General features: G+C 36.5%; 2 protein-coding genes across 9 annotated transcripts in view; both read left to right on the forward strand.

Moving 5' to 3' along the window:
* LOC145988509 (uncharacterized) overlaps positions 1-15,901 on the forward strand; it is a 244,692-nt gene extending 228,791 nt beyond the window's left edge. For 7 of the 8 annotated variants that reach the window (XM_083123381.1, XM_083123379.1, XM_083123386.1 and 4 more), the window contains one exon: positions 15,766-15,884. In XM_083123381.1, coding sequence (XP_082979507.1) covers positions 15,766-15,884 — 119 coding nt within the window. Of the gene's footprint in view, positions 1-15,765 lie in introns of all 8 variants that reach the window. The other variant, XM_083123385.1, reaches the window with a different exon arrangement.
* GluRS-m (putative glutamate--tRNA ligase, mitochondrial) lies at positions 1,771-15,904 on the forward strand. Its single transcript, XM_083123388.1, has 2 exons — positions 1,771-3,773; positions 15,766-15,904. The coding sequence occupies exons 1-2, from the start codon at positions 2,193-2,195 to the stop codon at positions 15,778-15,780; spliced, it is 1,596 nt and encodes a 531-aa protein (XP_082979514.1). The 5' UTR covers positions 1,771-2,192; the 3' UTR covers positions 15,781-15,904.
* Positions 15,905-16,298: the final 394 nt, after the last annotated feature.

The raw sequence follows: 16,298 nt of genomic DNA on the forward strand, positions 1-16,298 counted from the left end.
GTTCAAAATTCATGTAGCGTATGCGTCAAGGTAAGTACATTATTAAAACTCGAATTTCTGGAAATATTTTCATATAGCCTATACATGCAATGTTCTGCTCTTTGCACGCAATTATCCCATAAGATATCTTAAAATGAGTTACATACTAAGGTGTTAACTTGTGTTGTGATAATTTTTTGCTCAGTGTAACCAGTCCTTTATCATGGTAATAAAAAGAGTTATTTATTGTTTATTATTAACTTTTTTGGAAAACCTTGGCTGATTCGTTTTCAGTGACCTTGATTATGTATGTGCTCTGTACTTTAGCCTAGCTATGTCATACAATTATACGCCCAATGCAGTGGCGGCGATTGGGTTCCAAAACCAGGGGGGGGGGGGCAAGAACAGTATATTTCCCTTTGCAGATAAGATTTAGCATAGTGCTGCGGGGAGGTAACTATCCCACCCCAATTGCCGCCACTGACCCAATGGCATATTTTTATTCAATCTTCACACTTAACATTATTGCATGTAGCCGAGTTTAGTACCATGAAATAACACCAAAATTTCTCTTCTTTGTAAGAGTATTTCCTATTGAAACGGGTATGGATGGAATACTTGTGAGAACTAGTTTCGTCATATGTCAATCTAAATAGTGTTTATATGAAGTTGAAATTCAATGTACGTTGTGTGAAGGACATGAGTACAAAAATGTTTAATTAACCTATGGGCAACTGGGGCAATTGCCCCGGGGCCCCCACCAAAAGGAAGCTGTGAAGGGCTTCCACCAAAAAAAACCTTTTAGCCAGCTGGCTATGCTTGTGAAAAATTACATAAGAAGTTGTATTTTAAAAATAAAAGAAACTTTAATATTGTCCTATTTTTCTTGAAGAAAGTGTAATTACTACAATTTCCACAATGAACCTGTCGGTAATTGTCCAGTAGATGGACCGTGCATTTGTAGTGACATATTTACTCTTAATTGTAAATAATATCATTTATAATAAATTATGTACGTAAGTACAGTCTACTGCTCAGTTCCCTGTTTCCATCTGAACCCCTTTAGTATTTACTATATATTGTAGATACGGAGTACACTCTTAATAATATAGGTACTGTAGACATTTAGACGCAGAATTTTACTGCTGCTATAGCGCTACAATTTTCGTCCTGTAACTTTATTTTACTGCGCTATTCTCCCTGCAAACCTATCTGCGATATGTTCGATTGTGAATGACTACTGATTCTAAAATCAGGTCTACAATGTCAACTGCTGAAAATTGGTGGTTAACATTTTGAGCTAATAAAGCTCATAGTAAAAAATAATAAAACAATGGGGGGGGGCACAAAACATTTTGCCCAGGGGCCTCCACAAACCTTGATACGGCCCTGTACGTAATGAACGGAATAAACAATTAGGGAATTTTGGGAATAGATTAGCTGAAATTTTGCACATCCGCCTTGTAAATTGCAATAAAAATATTTTATCTAAGGTTTTACATACGCGAAATGATTAATGGATTCACTGGTCGAATCAGCCAAAAAAAACTTCGAGACTTATTTAATATGCAGAATGGCGTAAAATATAATATATATTAATCTCATACAGATTTTTGTATACTTCAAAATTTGTTATTATTGTCGCAAACGTTAATGTCGCATAGAGTCCGATTAAACTTGCGACGCGACTTGGGATATCACGGCAACTTTGCGCCTTACGATCGTCTTGAACAGGCTGCGTAGTTTAATTTGTGCCCACCAGAGTACAGCACATTCCACGATGAACGGGTGGCATGGCGACGTTAAGACTAAACTACCCAGCATTTCGTGCGTAATATAACTGCACATAAGTTTTAACATTTTGCCACTATTGTTATAGAACTGCATAATATACGTATAATTCAAGTTTAAATGAGTGTGTATGTTATTAAACATTCTGTGCAGTGGTCTCTTCGAGTTGTAGGAGGATTAGGCTTTTCCGTCACCTTCGGAACGTGAAAGGAGGAATGCACGAGGAACTGTACGATTTGAAAGTGTTATTTGTAGTAATTTGTAATGTAACCGATTGTGTTGACACGACATAACATTGGTGCAACCAAGTCCTGTGTATAATACATAAAGAAACCCGTGATATTGTTTTTGGAATAGTTGTGAAGTAACTGCACTCTGCTATAGCAATTTCGTGGTTGGTGTAAGCATCGTTGTGTGGTAAAATGACGAGAATTGGACGGTACTTTAACTTAAGTGACTGGAAATTGAAGAAATTGTGTCTTCATATATTAGTAAGAACTTCTTCCACCAACAAGAACTGCTGTCAATCCCAAACGGTAAGAGTAAGATTTGCCCCGAGCCCTACAGGAAGTTTACATGTAGGTGGTTTACGGACAGCACTCTACAATTACTTATTCGCGAAATCAAACGGTGGCAAGTTTATTCTAAGAATTGAAGACACAGACCAAACAAGACTAGTGCCAAAGGCGGCGGAAACGTTGGAAAATACATTGAAATGGAGCGGGCTCGAGCCAGATGAGAGCCCGAATGTAGGTGGACCATACGGCCCTTATTTTCAATCGGCAAGACTTACACTTTACAAGGAGAAGGTGAATGAACTTGTAGGAAAAGGTGCTGCCTACTACTGCTTCTGCACGGTCAAGAGGTTGGAATTATTGCGCAAGGAAGCGATAAGGAATAGAGAGATTCCAAAGTATGATAATCAATGTCGTAATCTTTCAAAAGAGGAAGTTCAAAGCAAATTGAAGCAAGGTTTGCAACACTGTATACGATTTAAACTTGAACCTTACCACGAACCATTTCATGATCTTGTGTATGGGCCAATAACATGTAATATTGCAGAGATTGAAGGTGACCCTGTCATTATTAAAGCTGATGGATTTCCAACATATCACTTTGCGAATGTTGTAGATGATCACTTAATGAAAATTACACATGTACTTCGTGGAGTGGAATGGCAAGTGTCTACAGTGAAACACATTCTGCTCTACAAAGCTTTTGGGTGGGAAATGCCTGCATTTGGACACTTGCCTCTTATTGTTAATGCAGATGGTACAAAACTTTCTAAACGTCAGAAGGATATTGACATAGAATATTTTCAGAAAAGAGGAATTTATCCTACAGCTCTTTTGAACTTTGTTACTAGCATTGGTGGTGGTTTTGGACTGAAAAAGCAACATGTGTTAACACTGGATCAGCTGGTTAAAAATTTCAACTTATATGCAGTGAACACTAATTCGTGCAAATTGCTGCTAGAAGAAGTTGACCAATATAATCGACTTGAAATAAAGAGACAGTTACAGGATGACAAGATGGTGTCAGCACTGGTGGACAATGCTAGAAGCATCATACAGCAGAAACTAGAAGTTACAGGTGACTTGGAACTACAGTTGAACGATGACCACATAGAGTCTGTGCTACAGTGGAGTCAAGATCGTATTTGTGCTGTTAGTGAGTTAGTAGGACCAAAGTTGAACTTTTTGTGGGTGAGGCCAAGAAGCATTGAGCTGAGTGACGGTGAAAAACCATACATAGATGCTGTAGCAAATGTGAGAGAGCTTCTGTCTCGCGAAACTGATGATAGATTCAAGAAGGAAGTGTTGATCGAGGTGTTGCGAACTTTTTCAGAAAAATCAGGTACATCGTTTAGTATACTTATGAAGGTTCTTCGGAAAGTGTTGAGTGGGCTACATGAAGGTCCGCCAGTTGCGGAAATGATGGAAATTCTTGGAAAGAAAAACACACTTTCTCGTCTCGATCACAGTGTTGATGTTTTGAAACAGGTAAGCACTTGTAGTTGAATTAATATGAAAATGTTGGGTTTACATGGCCAAGTTTCAATTCTGTAATTACAGTACCATTATACCCATGCATTTTCTACATGATTTGTTTTATATTCATGTCTACATGCCCCTACTGAACAGTCATGCTCATTATTGCATCTTTTGTGGAGAATATTTTTTCATCCCATAATACATTTTTACCAGCAAGCAGCCATTCACTCTGATCTTGGGTATGGACTACTGCTCACATTAATATTTTTCTGTTAGTAGGTTAGGTGGACCTGGTTAAGGGCTGTTAAACATTACAAACATGTTTAAATGCTTAGGCGACAACATTATATGTATACATTTTCATTGTCACTAATTACAGAGAAGGCTAGGATTGTTACATTTGATTGACTTAGATAAGCATAGGTTGGTTACACATGCAAGAACATGTTCCTTGTAGGAACATGTTTGGTTTCTGAACCTGGAACTTGCTATGGTTGGATCTGCTCAATGTATATTTTACAACTTTTTTTATCCCTTTTCTATCGAAGCATCAATTGCACATTGCTCTTATATGTTTTGAGAATGTTCTTACTTGGCCTTCATGATAGAGTTGTCATCTTGATGTGCTGTAAAGCTAGAGGTCCTGCATTTGAATCCTTGTCAGACACACATGTTTGTGTTCATGTCGCATCCTCCCATTTCAGAAGTTCAACGTTCGTCCTCATCATAATAATTAACAGGTAATGGTTCACATTGTTTTATGATTTCTCCTAGCATAAAGACTAATTATCGTATATTTTTGGAAATCATTGTCACATGAAATTTGAACTTCCTTAAAGTAATGAGCACTGTTTGGACTTGAAAAAGTTATTTATGTTGAAAAAAAAACTTCAAAATTACCTTACGCACTTCTCATGGACAAGATATTATCCGTCGACAAGCGACAGTAAATATCGTAGAAGCGTGGGAATGAATGTAGAAGGAAATTGGAACCTTAGTAGAATGCATTTAGGAACTTTATGTTAATGCTAAGGGAACCAAACCTAATCTGCCTAACATAACCACGAAAGCATATATTGAACAAAACCTTAAGTAATGGCAGTATGTGTTAACAGACGTACATCAAAATCGAACCATGTAAAAATTGTATTCGTAACATGATGAAATCGCAATAAAACAAAAGGAACTTGGGCCATTAACCTAAGAGGTAGAAAAGTTACAAAAATAGAAATTTTGTGTGTGCTCAGATTTTTAGGTTTCATTGGTGTAGATTTCCACAATTTCATGCCATTTGCACATGTGTGTGTTTTCTGTTTTACACATGGTAACTTACAAACACTGTCATCATGCAATATACTTTTTACAACATAATTTCTCACAAATACATTTTTCAATTTTTCTTCTTCATTAGCCACATATGCCGCAATGTGTTGGTGCTTTTTGCAACTTTAAAAGAGGCAATTGAGTTTCTCCAAACTTAATTTACACATCCAGTTTCCTATAGCCGAGTTGGCTGGTTAAGACCAGTTTAAAAAAACAAAGGTTAATCATTAGCACATTAAAAGCAATATTCATGGTTTAGGGTGGTTTGTTTGTAGCTGATGTAAGCCAGCATTTTTCAATATTTGCAAAATACAAAGTAATCAAGCATTTAAAGTAAATATTAAGATACTATTGAGCAAGCAATGAATACATTTAAAAAAAACATCTGTAAATGTCTGTTATATCGGAGAGACATTTCTTCATTTTTACAGAAGAAACTACTTACGGAAATGAGTTTCTGTAGTATTTTGAAAGTTCGTGGAGGTATTTTCTCACCGTAGAATGCTGCACAACAAGAAATAAGCACTTTTGATATAATAAACTTGCATTTTGTGCAAAGCGACAACATTATGCCGTTGTTTCCATTATGTACCTGCAGATGGCGTGAGCGTCGAAAGTCACACAGTCTCGCCAGTGTTTCCAAACGTGCCTTTTTACCAGAAGTTTTATTTTTTTAACTATGTTTACCTAACCTAACCTTATCAGTCAATGGTTTTTGGGGCTATCATGAATGGTTTTTGGGGCTATCCATCAATGGTTTGTGATGACAAAATGAACACGAAAGTAGGTATTTTTCGGTTAAGAAGGTTGAAACACTGCTTACCCACTCCAAATTGACAAAACACAAGCACGACGCTCGATGATCCACAGCTGTGCACGCCATATTGTATGTTCCGCAACAGAAGAAAGGACCCAAAAGAATTACTCGTGAAAAATGTAAGTTATTTTCGTGTAAAAAGCATAATGGCACCTTGAACTATGTTCCGCAATACACAATTGGTAAGCACGAACCATTTAAAACTGAAAATATCCAATTTTTATGTGTCTCCGATATAACAGACATTTACCAAAATGATGCCCTACCCAAATTTTACTAACTGGAGACGTAGCACTCCCTTCGCTTTGAGCACTATTTATAGATGTGAATTATTTTATGGCCCAAGTTCTGATTGTTGAATTCGGATTTCATCATGGTAACAGGCCCCCTCCCCCTTGATTTCTAATTGTCTGTTAACACATACTTCGGAGTTTTAGCAATTACTTACTGTGTGTTTGCTTGAGAATGGTTTTTGACTTCCGTATACTCCTACATGATTCTTCTCTTGCAACCAACTATTTGTTTACTGTTGTCTTGGTTACAGACTGCTGCTGCCATCTAGGTCACCTATGTGGTGCAAAGGGGTTTTTGTAGGTAGGTTAGGTGAGTTAGGTTTTGGCCTCTTAGTATTCAAATAATTTCTCTACATGCTTTCGTTAGGTCAGGTGGGCAAGGTGTAGGGGTGTTACAATAATATCCCTACCGAAATACATCTTGGTATGATTTGAGATGACCGGACCCCTCTCCATTTTTCTTCATAATTAACATACTCACTAATTGAGGCCTCCTAATCACGAATCTGAAGTTAAAATTTGTCTGTCACGTCTAGAAATTGCGAACCATTGATGCTAGCCTCACGAAACATTGGCGCTAGCCCCACGAACCATTGGCACGTGGTTAGGTTAGTTTCGGTTAGGTTAAGCAAACATAGTTAAAATTTGGTGTCGTGGTAGTATCAGGAATTATATATTTGGTTGCGAAACAAAAAAATTCGCGAAAATCGACAGTTTCCATTCCAAAAACTAACACCTTATTTTAGCTTATTTTGCAATATCTAGACGTTTCCGACAAATTTTAACTTCAGATCGTGATTAGGAGGCCTCAATTAGTGAGTATGTCAAATATGAAGAAAATCGGAGAGGGGTCCAGTCATCTCAAGTCGTTCCATACATCTCATGTTGGTGATGGTCTCGAGCATGACACCCTTTCTAGCCTCGTATTGGCAGTAGGCTGTGAAATGCCTTGTCGATAGAAAGTGGGGATATTTGCATAAGGTGCCATTTACAATTTCTTTTCATTGATAAATAGGACTTTCCGGAACTGCAAACAGTGCCAATTACTTTCAGAAAGCTTTGAATTTACTTTTCACAATAATTTCCACTATTCTGTGATACTTTCTGTTTCTTCTATGAAAGAAAAATGCCTGGTCAATGGGAAGCATGGATACTTGTGTAAAGTATTTTTTTCTCCAATAAATTGTACTTTTTGGAACTCCAAACAGTGGTATTTACTTTCATCAAGGTTCAAATTTACGGTACTTTAGTATACGGACTACCTGGTTAGGTTAGGTGTATTAGCCCCAGTTTCAGGCTCGACAAAATCATGTTTGCGAGGGGAATATAATTTAACGTAGACATATGAGGCAGTTTGTATGATACTAAAGTACCAAATTTACTATAAGGATAATTTTTACAATTCTGCAATACTTTGTCTCCTTCACTTCCTCTCTTTCTTTCACCTATTTTATTATTTTGGAGTGATGGTGTTCCAAATCGGTAGGGCTTGTTGACTGTCATATTAGAGATCCAAGTTAGATTCCCAGGGTGAGTGATCTTGTCATGTGAATTTTTTCATCAATGCCCCAGCATAAGTTGCCTTGGTGCTCACCTAATCTATCATCAATTGGTACTTGGACAACTCATGGGGAGTTAAAGGTGGTCAGGGAATGATACTGGTCGCATGGCTGAGATTGGAAATGTTGGGTCCTACGTCCACACCTCGTGTGTGCCTTTATGGTGGAAAGGTGCGATGGACAGTGGGGATCTTTGCCTTTCTTGTCTTCCACCAATAATTGGGGAACAGGTGCTTGAGCAGTACACTGGGGAATGACTATGCTCAGTGCAAGGGAGCTTTTAAAAAGACAGAGCCTGTAAAAATGCATTCACTGCATATGCACAACCAACAGCCCGAGATAATACGATACACAATATTGAGGAAATGATCCAGTGCAAGCGAAACATGCAGCTTGTTGTGTTACTTAGGCACGTTTTATTTATTTCTCAAGGTTTTGCTTCTAAGTGTCATGTGCTGCATGTGGCTTCGGTCTGAAAGCTCCCTAGCACTTGAGGTTTTATTGCATGGAATGTTCATCTTGAAATGCAGGCCTAGAGCAAAACATTCCCTTCTAATCATCACATGTGAAATCATCATGCAACATCATCAATGCACTACAAGTATCCTGTAATTTTGTTATTGTTGTTTGCTCAGTACCTGGGAGATCAAACCAGGAAGTCAACATCCTCTGGAAACTGACATCAGTTCAAATTTGGAAAAAAATGTAGAACACATCTTATAGTAACATTTTTTCAGTTAATTGATATGACAGGAGAATAATAAAGTTATCCAAAAGAAAAAAAAATGAGTATGGAATGAAATAAGTCAACATAAAGTATTTTACCTCTTAATTCAAGGAATAAATGGTTCCATGAATTCTAAAATTTCCAGAAATGAGATTTTTTACATGTGAGAATAAAATAACCATGACAATGCAACTGAATCCTGGAAAATGACAAATCAGCCGTTAATTAAGTTGTTTTGTTGACATTTACTTTCTTGTCACAAGGTACCGAAAGCTGGTCATGGAACCAGTGTCAAACCACATAGTTTCCTCCTTCATGTGGTTATAAATATGAGTTACTAAAGACTCCTGTTAAGAGCAGACCCTCGTGAGCAATTGAAAATAGCTGTCAAAAGACCTTGCTGTATTGTACACAACAACAAGCAAATGTAGAATTATGCTTGTCACATAGGTATAGGTGAGTTGAACATCTTTCTAGAACACCATCTTTGCAGCTTAGATTGCCACCTGCTCCAGCATGCACACCATCAAGGATGATTGGCCAAGGTCAACCACTAATAGGAAAGATGTTTAGGACAGCACTTCCAAATAACCTTATGGAGAAAGAAAAATATATGATTAATTGCCTTATATACCAAATGGAAAATTATATAAGTAACTTAACTATTTTTTAATGAAAAATGGCCTGACATCATTTTACAACTATATAAAACAGGCCAAAGCTATTTTACCTCATGTAATAGAAAGTAAAATTTTTGGCCTGCAACTAAAGTGGAAATCACCAACCCTGAGACCTTCTGTAAACAAACCGTCTCACCGATTCGATGTATCACTCTGTGTCAGCTGATTCATGACCGCAATCATCTGCTGTTACACTCATAGTTCGCCGCCCCTATTAATTTTATATAAGAGCCTCTGAATGTGAGAACCCGCTCTCAAAACATCAGACGAATATGCAGCCGCATACATTGTTACTCTCCCGGTCATTCTCTCTTTCATAACCCTTAGAACTGCAAACACTGACACGTCACTGCACTGGGATACCAACTTAATCACTTCTTTTACTGGTTTCTCAGGATACCACTGACAGAACGTTACATAAATATTGAGTAGAATCTGTTTCTCGCCCCTTTTCAAAGGCTGTCCTTGCTGGTGCTTTGAAAACAAGCTCGAAGAACACTGAGACCTTCCCGCACGCATAGAACTCGCAATGTTATTTTCCTAAGGACAAGTCAGGCAATATTACTAAGTGGCACAACTTCCTTGCTGTTCACATGATTATTTTTAGAAAATAACCAATGTTATAAAATATCATTACGTACACAAATCTCTAAGCTCATTGAAAATTACAATGCATATTACTACAAAATGTTCACCCTTATCTTGCCTTGCCATGTCACAAAGTTATTTTACGAAGTGCACTATATTTGCCAGAACAAAAATTGTTATTAGGTCGAAGTTTCCAACCGCAATAAATTTACGAACTTTCTTTGTCTTGTTTTGATCATCATCATCAATATATTTATGGACTTACAGCATTGCATATGGCTGTTTATGCCCATTATATATTTTATTTACATAAGATACAATTTAAATAAAATCTATAAACAAATTTCAAATACACTCCTATCTGTATCAAACCTTAGAAATATACATTACCATGTTATATCATTTTGTCTAAAAAAATGCAAGTAAAATATATTCAATTCACATGCAAGAAAGAAGCCAAATTTATGGGAAATGATTACTGGTGCAAAGAGTTAACCATAAAGGTGAAGCAATAAGTACAAAAGAAAGAGCATTGGGTTTAAAGTGAGACGTCATTTGCGGTAGCGTATCCCATACTACGAATTGGCCGTTGTTTTACCTTACGTAATGAATCCTGTAACAACGCTGGATTTTCGTGTGAATTATTTTACTTCTAGGAGTTTGCAATGCTTTCTGCATGCACGTGGTTTTGTTTACAGAAGGTCTTAGGGTTGGTGATTTGAACTTTAGGCAAAGCAAACCAACTTCACTGTAGGCCAAAGCTGTATCCATCCCTGACCTTGGAGGCCACAGTGTAGCCAGCCCATGAGTGAGGCGAAGAAAGGAATAAAAAAAAGGACTCAGAATGTGAAAAATTGCATTTGTTTTCGTGTAAAAAGCATAATGGCACCTTGAACTATGGTCCGCAATACACAATTGGTAAATACGAGCCATGCGAAACACAAAATATCCCATTTTAATGTGTCTCCGATCTATAAAACTGGTATCCACTTTTTTAATCAGTAACTTCTAAGCCACGTAATATTATAAAGTTAATGTCAGACACATACTTGGGGGACTAAATACATAAAAAAATTTGAAAATCAAGAACTGTAGTCAGAACCATTCTACCTGCACCATATTTAAATTACATCATGATCAGACCACATGTTTATTATTTATAAATAGAGCCCAGAAGTTCAGGCATTTATTTTTGTTAAAATAGGCAGGCAAAAAGGCATTTATAATGTGGAAAATACACTAAAAATGAAAAAAAAAAGGCAAAATAAACTGAAAAAATGGCACATTTGGAAGTCGCTTACTTTTATATATAATTTCTGGCAACATGTTAAAATCTACATTGGGAAGAGCATTTCAATTTTCTCCATCTTGATTGCACATAACTACAAGGTGTTTTTTTAAGTTCTCAACATTCATTGATAGTCGTCTGTCAGAGAGAATGTTTTTCATAATAGAAAATGATCTTTCTACTTCGACAGAAGTTATTGGAGCATACATAGAACAAGCTAATGTAGCTGGACTCATTTTGGTAACAGCATTTTCATCTTTTAGAATATCACAAATTGTTTTCAATTGTTTCAAGTCCTTATTTGCACTCACTACCCGTTTGCACTTTTCCGCAACAGCTGACCCCTTTTCTCCTGGCACTTCCATCATCTGCTGCATAGATTCCTCGAAGATTTTCATGGATGCTACAAGAGTCTCACCTCTTTTTTCTAGCTTTGTAATTGTCTCTGGCAATGCACCATAATGTGCAAAAATAAACGACAGTTCATTCTTCAGTTCTGAATAGCACAGGAGTTTTTCACACGAATTGAAGCCGCTTCATTTTCTGGATGAGCATCGATCACCTCACTGATTTTTTCAACGTTGTTAGCATAATATATAGCTGCTGATATCCAGGTTCCCCATCTCGTCAAGACTGGTTGCGGAGGAAAACTAAGCTCAGGCGTAACTTCCTGAAATTTTCGGGTTCGAGAGGGAGATTTCAGAAATATCTTCTTTGTGTTCGAAATCAACCTCTCCACTTCAGCAGTCAATCATGCACAAGGAAATGTTAACCGAAAGGCAATATCTTAACTGAGCATGAAATACTTTTTTCTCACACTTTTCTCCTTCAGCAATGTTGAAACATGCGTGAGTTCAATATTACTTAAATAAGGCGAAAATTATTCAAGTAATAAACGGAAGAAAAATAAATGCCAACATTTTTTAAAAAAAAAATTGGTCAAATTTCATTGAAAAGGGCATTATAATTAAAAATTGGCAGTGGGGTCCCAAATAGGCAAAATGAAAAGGCTTCTAAAACATTCGAAACAACATAAAAAACGTATATCCGGAAAAATTTTATCAAAATATGCAGTAAATAAAAAGAGGCATTTTGCCAAACTTCCGGGCTCTATTTATAAAATTTCAAAGAGAGTGGTCGTTTAGAAAACACCAAAAAGCCGTACCTTTTTTGATCTCATGCTGATACAAAAAATTGGTTGCCATGGATTAACGCAGAATTGAATGAGTCCAATTTTGATGTAACTCGTTTTCATACAGGTGTACTGGTTAATTTTTAATTGGAGTCCAAACTCTAGTATCAATAATTTTTAATCTGACAGTAGTGTCACGTGTTTAAATCACATGTAGTTCGCTTATTTTATGAAAATGCACTCCCCCCATCTCTCACTCACTCTAGAAGTACCCATAGTGAATAAAAGGCCAGCTGGGCTAATACAAATAAAAAAAATGTGGAGGAGGTAGAGAACAATCGCTAGACTCTAAAAATCTTAAAATTTTCCAAACTTTAGCCACAGATAACAGAAGGTGGAAACTGAAGTAAGAGTTGGATCTTTTCCATCATCTTTTATATATGTCTAGGCTGCAGAAATTTACAGATTTCCAATGTCTGCTGAGTGTTTCCTATTTCCTTCATATTTATATGTGATAAATAACAAATTTTGAGGACACTAAGCAAAGCTGAAGAAAAGGAAAGGGCCTTTATGCACAAGACATGTCCACCTGTTCCTGTCAACATTTGATACCTCTGTAAATTCACTCTGTCAATGTATCTGTTTTGTTGATTACCCCGAAACTAGTAAATGTGAATATGTAAGTCTTGTGTGTAGTGAAAAGAATAAATTCTTTACATATTAACTTTTATGAAGTAGGATATCATAATATTAATGTTCAGTCCACCCTTGTAGAATGCATTTTCAAATATGGGAAGTAGGTCCTTGTCGAGAGGTGTTTGGCAATCTGTGGCCTTTGGGCACAGCACGCAATACAAACCTACCTTTTTTTTCTGTACCTACAAACAAAGACTAGACTCCTCTTTCCACTAGTCATCAATTGGAATTAATAATGTGCTGAATCATGTCGGTTTTAATTTTATTGATGTTTATATTTGAGTTATGGTTTTCATTGATGATTTCAATGCCAGTATATGCTGTAAGTGGAATTTTCTCAAATAAATAAATATGCATACAACAGTGGCTGTACGCAGGGTCTCCCTGATGGCTCAGTGGTAGCATCGTCACCTTGTAATCAAGGGGTCCCGGGTTCGATACCCGATGGAGACACGTGGTGGTTCGGATCCCACTTTAAACTGTAGGTCCAGTCCCAATTAGCCTTAATGTGCATAAAGTGGACTTAAAGAAAGCAACAAACCAATCAATGATTCAACAGTGGCTGTATGCAGCTTGGTGGCCTAACCTGTTAAGTCATCAACACACTACCTTGCTCAAGTCCCAGTTCAGAAAAGGATGTTCCTTTGCGAGTGTCCATTCATCAATTTTATGTAATTATCACTAATCCTCTTCATTCCAAAAAGAAGTGAAGTAAAATCATAAAAATACATATACAGTTGAATCTGAGTTACATGTATGTCAGGGTGAAGATAAAATAATACGTATAACTGATAATTACTTACAAATCAGATTTATATACCATGTCATATGAAAATTATAATACTGTAATTGTATCTTTTTTGAGGAAGAAGATACAGTATAATACAGGTTATTTATTTCATAAGGTAGTAAATTAACAAATCGAATAGTTTGATTCGGTAACAGTTTCATACATCGAAGAGACATTTCTTCAATTTTACACAAACTACTTACGGAAATGAGTTCCTCCAAGATTTACAACGTTCGTCGAGGTATTTTCTTTCATCATGGAATATATTTGACCGGGAAATCATGTATTTTTCAAGAGAAAATATCTCACCGACGCACAATTGCCATTGCTTTCATTTGCTTGCCCTACGACAACTTATCGGAAATGGTTCGTGGGGCTATCCATGAATGGAAACACTGCATGCCCACTACGGTAGTCAAGATTTGCCCACCATATTCTGTGTTATGGAAGCGAAAAAAGGAGTCAAAGAAATTACTCCCTATGTGAAAAATTGTTGTTTTTTTTCATGTAAAAAGCATAATGGCACCTTGAACTATGTTCCGCAGTACACAATTGGTAAGTACAAACCATGCGAAACACAAAATATCCGATTTTAATGTCTCTCCGATCTATGAAACTGTTACCGTTTGATTCTTAAATACACTACATTTGATACTGAAATACTACAGTAGACACTGTAGTTTTGCTTCTTAATTGTAAAAAATCATGTAAAATAGCATTTCTTTCAATAATGACTGTGCAAAGTGTGGTATACGCGATGCCTTAATCCTAAATCTGCTATGTGGATTAGCGTCCACTTCTAGTATAAAATTTTACTTTCTGGTCAAGCATGGCATTTTTCCTCTTTCTGTTCTCCGTGGCCTCCCCGATGGCGCAGCGGTTGCATCGTTGCCTTGTAATCAAGGGGTCCCAGGTTCGATACCCGGTGGAGGCACATAGTGGTTCGGATTCCACTTTAAACTGTAGGTCCTGTCCCAATTAGCCTTACTGTGCACAAAGTGGACTTAAACACAAATTCAATTCAATCCATGGCCGCCAACCAGTAGCAACTGAAAACTCACTTCTGCGATATTGCTGTAGCTTGGTTGCGTACAGATCAACTGTATTTTATGAATATTAGTACGTATAACGCCAAATTATGTATAAATGCATTACATACAAATAAGGTTTAATTATCACGGTTTTAAATTATATTTTGCCGGCACCTACAGTAATTTATGTATAAAACAGAATTACGGAGAACTGAGTTATGTATAAAGCAGTCTCACCTGTATAATGGTGAAACTATGATATACACCTAGATTTTCTCAAATCCTCAAGTGAGAATTCTAGAGATATCATATTTTTAGAAATAAACATGTCAGTGTAGATATTTGAAATGTAAAAATCGTTATTCGAGACAGGTAGAAAGTTCAGTGAGAGACCTTAACTTTTAACCATAGAAAAGTGACACAAAATAAGTAACATGCAGAAAAGATGCCCTTGATACCTTCCATGTTTGAATACCATGGCAGTAGTTTCCAATTTTCGAAGGTCCTTGCTTTAATATGCAAACATTTTCACAACAGATTAAGTTAGTGGTTCTATAATATCTTTGCCTTGCCTATTGCATCTGCCAAATTTGTCTTCTTGCTACTAATTGATCAAATTATTTGTACATACTTGGGATTGGCATGTGTTGAATTAATGGCGTATTCTACCGTGTAAACCAACTTTTTTCATATACACAAAAATTGCTGGAAAATTTGAAGATGTCTTACTTCTGTTTTTGTTTGACTTGCATGTGTGTGTTTTGTTTACAATTAATAATAATTTTTGCAGAATTTTCATAATACGCCACTGTGTTGGATATGTTTGCCTGTGTATTTGTAAATATTTTAAACTTGTTCTTTTTTTAAAATTTATTTAAAACATATTTTGATTGGATATTTCTGAAAGAAATGGCCTTTATTTTTTATTTATTATTGTTATTATTATTGCTGTTATCAATTGATCTTTATTGCATTTACAACAAAAGAACAAGAGTAGGTTGGCAGGATTGATGTTCAGGAGGGTGTTTTAAACTAAGATTTCTGTCAAACGTGCTTATCACATGTTTCTTCTTCCAGGTGGCATGTACGTAAAACCTGAGGATGGTAATGTGTACACAACCCTCGAACCAACCTTATCAAGCAATCCAAACGTCTATTTTCAACGGAGTGGCCTGCACCCTGGGATGATGTACTGAGTGCCCTTCTGCAGGGGAAGATGTAAGTGTTGCTTATATTTGCATCTTAGGGTTTGAAATAAGCCATCACTAGGGCCCTGAATTTTTTTGCAAATATAGGTGTTATGTTTCTCACTTTTTGCGTTATTTTCCCAAAGGTTCATGTTTTCAAAAAAACAAACTGCATTCAACATTAAAAATGATTTTAAAAAATTAGCTGTGCATGCTCAGCATTGCTACAGAACTTTAGTGACAGAATTCTCATATTAATTAATATGAAACATAGTTTGACTTTAGATTTACAGTCGCTTTTTATGTAAACCAGTATTTCTGCATAGCTGAGTGTTTAGCACTGTCCATTTCAGTGGATCCAAGTTCGATCCAAAATGTCAGTGCTGATCTAACATCATGAGGTTAAGTACAGACCTTCTTGAA

Source organism: Lepisma saccharinum, chromosome 6 (assembly GCF_977018435.1).
Source record: "Lepisma saccharinum chromosome 6, izLepSacc3.1, whole genome shotgun sequence".
NCBI classification, from domain to species: domain Eukaryota; kingdom Metazoa; phylum Arthropoda; class Insecta; order Zygentoma; family Lepismatidae; genus Lepisma; species Lepisma saccharinum.

Excerpts from the sequence above, each read along its gene's own strand:
- GluRS-m (XM_083123388.1), top strand. The coding sequence starts at position 2,193 with ATGACGAGAATTGGACGGTACTTTAACTTAAGTGACTGGAAATTGAAG.